The sequence below is a fragment of the Vigna umbellata genome, chromosome 4 (genome assembly GCF_029865625.1).
Source record: "Vigna umbellata cultivar VRB3 chromosome 4, Vumbellata_1.0, whole genome shotgun sequence".
Lineage (NCBI taxonomy): Eukaryota > Viridiplantae > Streptophyta > Magnoliopsida > Fabales > Fabaceae > Vigna > Vigna umbellata.
This window is the reverse complement of record NC_142168.1, coordinates 34,390,908-34,397,440: the sequence shown is the minus strand read 5'-3', so window position 1 is coordinate 34,397,440 and position 6,533 is coordinate 34,390,908. Positions and strand designations below refer to the sequence as shown.

Here is a 6,533-nt window from a genome sequence, read left to right as displayed (position 1 = left end):
TAAAAAATTACAATGCTAGAATAAAAAAAATTACCTTATATATAAAGACTAAAGTAATGGTTTAAAATTTTATCAAATAAAAATGTGTTTTTTCAGTCATAATAATAAATATTTTATACACGAAACATCGCATAACTAAGTAAATCATTCTACTAAAACTAAAAAAAGGTGGAGAGGAAGTTCTACATTAGCGGAAACACGAGAACACATTCCATTTAAACGAATTCATATCACTATCAACAATTTTTCAGAACATAGATACAAGAAAATTTGTATACTTTACACGTGAGAGAACACGATTCTCTGAAAACCAAGACACTTCGTGTGATGCGTGTTAAATTCTGAGTAACACAGCACAACTTAATATAACATTACTGATTAATGTATAGCTCTTGTTTCACAATGGAATAGCATCCTATAAGACCTGTTGGTTCCACTAAGAATTGTTCATGAAATGTGCCCATTCTTTTGGTAGCAATATCAATTCCAAGATCCTTGAAGTTTGGCAACCCCTCTACTTGAATGCCATCTCCACATATGAGGAACTGGTTTCCAATTATAAAAGATCCTGAAACTCTGATTGCCACTCCATCTTCACCATGAGCACGGCATTGAAGCTTCTCAACAACATGCACCAACTTTTCAGGAGGCCACTCACCAACCAGTGTGGCTCTAATACTTGATAGAGATGTAAAGATGTTACTTGGACCACAATGTTGTTTTCCAGAGAAACTACAAAAAGTACAAGTATAATGTTGTTAGTGGTTAAGGTTTTCAAAAACCTTGGAACCAAGTTTATAAAATGTCATCATCCATTTCTTTTAATATTCTAAATCATTTTCATATGCATAACATAGGTAAGTTAATACAAACTGCTACTCTTACAGCAGCAAGTTGCTTTCATGCAAATATTCTGTTTTTTTTTTTTTTTTTTTTCAATCATGGTAAAAGGAGAGTAAAGTGTTACAAGTAACATTTTCTTGATGCACAAATAAAACATAGAAGACAGTACACACCTGAAAATCGAGCTTTCACTATATAAGTTTCTTGTATGTTGCCACAGATCATCAGGTCCATCAAATAGCAAGTAGTAATGTATTGTCAACATCTGGAGAGGAAAAATGCAAAGTGAAAAATTGCAGCATCTCTAATTCTCTAAAATGTTGACATAAGCATGCCAGTTTAAATAATCTAAAGATAGAAATTGGCAGCCACTTACGTCTGCCAAGTCCTTCATTCTTTGTGTAGGATCGAATACGCTTCGAACAAATCCGGCTAAATCTACCTTGTCATTCTCATACTTTTTGATAAAAGGGTGCAAAAGCAGCTGCATTAGGACAACACAGAATCATCAACTTCAAGCATAACAATATATCCAATGAAGTGTCTCAAGATAAGATTGACTTGGTAAGCTGTATAACATTCTCAAGAAAACAATCTACTCTGCACAAGGAAAATATGCAAATTTCATAGAGTAAAAAAAATGCATGATCACCAACATATTTGTGTTTTAGGTGAAGTGTTACAAAACATTCAGCATCAACAGCCACAAAATTGCATAGCACAAATGCTAGACAATATGGTTAATAACATTAATGTTTATCTCATTTCTCTCACCTGCTCTGCTGTTGGCCTAGTGTCTGGATCCTTTTGCAGGCAAGCATCAACAAAGGAGCAGAATTCTGGTGAAAACTTGTTTTTTGATGGTGATGGTGATGGATCATCCAGAATCTGTCACAAAATTAAGTACAATTAATTGCAGCGAGAAGAAATACATGCATGAAATCAGATTACTGAAACGGAATGGCCATTCATACAGGGTTAGGACATATTTCTTTATCATTGATTACATTGTATGCCTTACAACTCATGGTATGAATCATCACATTTGTCCCAAATCTATTGCATTATTACAAAGCTAAATTATATACACATTGTTTCCTTTTGAGTGATTAATGTCATTATCTCAGGTGACAAGCTTTTACACAAGTGATAAGAAAAAGACATGAAAATAAAATGGCAATCGAAGATATTCTTCTCAGACAAACATTTACGTTCAATCAAACAAAAGAAAACAAATAACTTCAGTATGTATTGCACACACACCTGCAACATAAGATTGACAGGGCCTTCATTAGCTGTATATGGGAATTCTCCAGTCCCACACTCTAAAAGAGCAAGCCCAAGGCTCCAAATATCAGCCGGATAAGAATAGCTTTCATTTCGAATCCTCTCAGGTGACATGTATGTAACAGTTCCAACAAAAGTAGCACACTGCAAAGGAGCAATTTTCCTTTTTATGAACATGAACTTCACAACACGGTTGTAATAACAACCAGACAATGAAATTATTGACATTGAAAACAATTTTATGGAAGCAATACATGACAACATACTGAGACAGATAGAATATACTAACCATTGCCACTGAATTCTCTAAGCCGGCACTAATACCAAAGTCAGTAATTTTTGGCTCTCCTTTCAAATTTACTAATAGATTGGCAGGCTTTATGTCTCTGTGAACAAGATGTCTTACTCCATGCAGATAGCTTAGACCCTTCCAAAAGATAAAAGGTCAAGAGTCACATATCCTAGTGTTTTCTGAAAGCAAAAACCACAAATACAAGATTGTTTTCCTTACATGTAGTAGCTTCTGAAACATGAAGGATAGAATAGGTTCTGGTATCCTTCTATGCATTCTCAAGATATCTGCAAGTGATCCTCCATCCATATACTCCAAAGCTATGCTTATCTGCCCGGAATCTGGGGTGTAAAATGCTCCGTGAAATTCTACAAGACCCTCATAACAAGGTGCTTCACACAATGTCCTTATCTCAGTAAGGAGCTGCTGCCTTTTCTCCTAATTGGCACAAACAATTACAGACATTAAGCAAACAGCTGATAACAACAACTATTGCCAAAACAAAGTGTCAACTGTTTTGAAAACAAAGATCAAGAGTGTACTATCCAACCCTGCATCAATATAATACCACATTTAGACAGCTGGATAACAGATGTATTGCTTACAACAATGCATGCTTTTTTAGCAATTGTAAAGAGAGTTCAATTTTCAAGCACAATCAGTGTAAAATTCTAAACAAGTAACCCACATGAGTTTTGCAGTGAAACACCACAAGAATCAATGGCAGGAATAATACTACCTACCTTCTCAAAGATATTGATCTTCTTCAATGCCAGAATCCTATGTGTCGGTATATGCATGGCTCTCTGCACAACACTACTGGCACCACTACCAATTGCTCCAAATATCCTCATTTCTTGGGAAGCACACTTATACGTTTTCTCACTGTGATCAGTTTCATCCAAAGACCTTGATGATGTGCACTTCTGCAACCCAAGTTCGTTGATATTGTAAACCCCATATGATCTACTCAACAAGTTCACTGTTCCACCATCCGAAAACTTCTCAATTGAACCAATCAACCAAAACCCAAAAACACAATAACCAAAAAAAGAACGAAATTAGACAAAACCATTGATACCCATTTCAATACAAACTGAACAGCAGTGAGAGAGAGGGTTACTGTGTAAGAATCACAGGGATCCAAGGTTGAACTTGACGAGAAACCCTTCTCGGCGTCGAATAAAGGTGCAAGCTTTTTCCTCAATTCCTCCAATCCAGACATTGTTTTGATGATTCACATGAAAAATTAAATTGAATGCGACCCTTTTGAGGTTTAATCTAAGGCGAAAAAATTAAAAGGGGTTTCAGTTCCAGCGTGCGATTTAAGGTTTTTGCGTGGGTTGTTGGGGTGGGAAGGAACACAATGTGTTCGTGAGATTCAAGGTAACAAAGCGGTGTGTTAGGAACGTCAGGGTACTCGAATCCGTGGATTTGAGTCTAACACACGAAAAATCAAATCTTGCATATACTAATTAGATTTCTTTCCCTCGCATGTGCTTTATTACAGTATTTATAGTATTCTGTTTCTTTATCTTGTGAAAGATTTAGTATTTATAACATTAATAAATATTTTTAGTTAATCAAAATTGAGATAAGTCCTGATATTTTTAGTTAAGAGAATTATTAAATAAGTTAATATCATGCATAATAATTGTAAATTATCTATGACTATTAATAAAAAAAGATCTCCTATTATAATTATTATGTATTTGCGGTTTTTAGTATTAATATATTATTTTGTTATCAATTATGTCTTTACCAATATATTTTATTTTATTATTTTATATTTTACATGTTGTAATTGTTTTTTAAGTTTACTTAATTATTTATGAATAAAAAATTGTTGATAATAAAATTATTAAAATATTTATTTTATAATTATTTTTATGAATATACTTTCATAAAATTTAATGAAAAATTTATATTAATAATTACGATAAAAGTTATTTTTTTATTTGTTGCTATTATAAAAAAAGGTTTAATTCGTATTTTGGTCCCTCTTTTCGTAGGGTATGTTCAAATTGGTCCTACTTTTTTTCAAAAGTTCACTAAGATCCCACTTTTCGCAAAAACGGTGCAAGTTAGTCCTTTTTGGTTACGGCGTTAAAAAACTAACGGCACAGCTGCCCAGCTGGCAGAAAACTGATGAGCTGTACATTTTTTGTTGACGTGGCACTCTACATGGCAATCTTCAACCTCTGTCCCAACTCTCTTCCTCCCATATGCCCATGGCGTTCCTTCTCATCACCACCTTCTCCTTCTCCTCCTTCTCTTCCTCCTTCTTCCACCCTTTCAATTCCACCTTCCTTTTTTTCCCAATCTCTCTCTGCCTTCTCAATTCTAACCCTAACCTCACCTCTTTCGAAATCTCCAAACTTCAAAAACCGCAAAATATAGTCTGAGAGAACCATCACCCCTGTTCAAACCCATCAATTATTTTCCACTGGGTCACGCTTTCACTCCCAAATTTCCGATTTTTCTATCTGTTTATCGCCTTATTCGCCTGTGGAAAATTGTCACCAAAGGCGTTGAAAATATCAGCAGCTGCCATAATTGCGGTTTTGCAAAGGGCACTACGAGGGTTCTTCATTGTCTTCGTCACCACCAACACAATATTTCCCCTGCCCACGACATCATCTCATTAATTCCTCGAAAATCAATTGCCCCAACAGTCAAAGCTCAAAACTTAAAAAAAAACATATAAATTTAAACAAAGAAAAGAGCATAAAATATCCCTTACAAAATAGGGAATAGAAGGGATGAGTGGAACACCGCAAATCGCCTAGCATTGTTCAGAGACTCACAAACTTTGGTCCAATTTTTCGAATTCAAATCTTCAATCAAACTCTGCATTTCCAAACATTTTTATGTTTCAGATAAAATAATCCGAATAGATTGAATTCCAAATCTTTAATCGCACAGCGGGGGAAAGAAGAACACACGCAAACCTGAATCTGAACTTCGGGATCGGACAAGGGTTTAAGGTTGTCCGAGGAGACATAGTCAACAGTGGTATCCCCTGATGAGGGCAAGGGAACTTGGTTTTCGCCATTGACGACAGCAGCACGATCTTGCTGCTTTTGGGTTGCAACAGCGATCTTGGGTTGCTTTTTGGGTCTCTCTGGTGTTGTTGTTGGGAGAGCGTTGTCGATGGGTCTGAGAGCCATTGTTAGTGTTGCAGAACAAGAGAGATGATCGAGAAATGAGAGTGAATGAGTGAGTGAAAGATTTGATAGATTCCAAGAAAATAAACAGATAGAAAAATCGGAAATTTGGGAGTGAAAGCGTGACCCAGTGGAAAATAATTGATGGGTTTGAACAGGGGTGATGGTTCTCTCAGACTATATTTTGCGGTTTTTGAAGTTTGGAGATTTCGAAAGAGGTGAGGTTAGGGTTAGAATTGAGAAGGCAGAGAGAGATTGGGAAAAAAAGGAAGGTGGAATTGAAAGGGTGGAAGAAGGAGGAAGAGAAGGAGGAGAAGGAGAAGGTGGTGATGAGAAGGAACGCCATGGGCATATGGGAGGAAGAGAGTTGGGGCAGAGGTTGAAGATTGCCATGTAGAGTGTCACGTCAACAAAAAATGTACAGCTCATTAGTTTTCTGCCAGCTGGGCAGCTGTGCCGTTAGTTTTTTAACGCCGTAACCAAAAAGGACTAACTTGCACCGTTTTTGCGAAAAGTGGGATCTTAGTGAACTTTTGAAAAAAAGTAGGACCAATTTGAACATATCCTACGAAAAGAGGGACCAAAATACGAATTAAACCTATAAAAAAAAAAAGGTGATCTTATAAACATTTTGAATTTTTCAATATATATAAATGTGTATGTGTTAAGATATACACTCACACCAAATTGGGATGACAGCAAGCAAAATCTCTGTCTTGATTTTGGACAGCTATAAAACTGTTCTGGAAACAAAACCCGTTTGATTCTATTATTTCGGAATTGCTTCCTGCACTTTCATGTTTTCTTTTTTTACCTCCATATTTATTTTTTACTTTAAATTTTAATTGTGTAATTCATAAATATTTCAGAGTACACCATTTGAAATAAAAAAAATATTATATTTCAGATTATATATTCTAAAATATAATTTTTATAATATATAT

The 6,533-nt window shown here is 35.4% G+C and overlaps 2 protein-coding genes across 4 annotated transcripts; both read right to left on the bottom strand.

Moving 5' to 3' along the window:
• Positions 1-187: 187 nt before the first annotated feature.
• MKK3 (mitogen-activated protein kinase kinase 3) lies at positions 188-3,908 on the bottom strand. Of its 3 annotated transcripts, none has more exons than XM_047295866.2 (9): positions 3,546-3,908; positions 3,166-3,423; positions 2,642-2,860; positions 2,420-2,557; positions 2,107-2,274; positions 1,618-1,731; positions 1,220-1,327; positions 1,017-1,108; positions 188-732 (listed from the first exon to the last, which is right to left on the bottom strand). In XM_047295866.2, exons 1-9 carry the CDS (start codon positions 3,645-3,647, stop codon positions 372-374), a joined length of 1,560 nt encoding a protein of 519 aa, XP_047151822.1. In that variant the 5' UTR covers positions 3,648-3,908; the 3' UTR covers positions 188-371. The 3 variants fall into 3 exon arrangements, with proteins under 3 accessions (XP_047151822.1, XP_087967752.1, XP_087967751.1); XM_088111626.1 differs by having other exon boundaries at positions 3,166-3,404; positions 3,546-3,907; XM_088111625.1 differs by having other exon boundaries at positions 3,166-3,404; positions 3,504-3,631.
• A 694-nt stretch (positions 3,909-4,602) lies between these two features.
• On the bottom strand, positions 4,603-5,592 carry LOC124823617 (uncharacterized). The gene is made up of 4 exons (XM_047295865.2): positions 5,374-5,592; positions 5,166-5,272; positions 4,920-5,046; positions 4,603-4,800 (listed from the first exon to the last, which is right to left on the bottom strand). Exons 1-4 carry the CDS (start codon positions 5,590-5,592, stop codon positions 4,603-4,605), a joined length of 651 nt encoding a protein of 216 aa, XP_047151821.2.
• Positions 5,593-6,533: the final 941 nt, after the last annotated feature.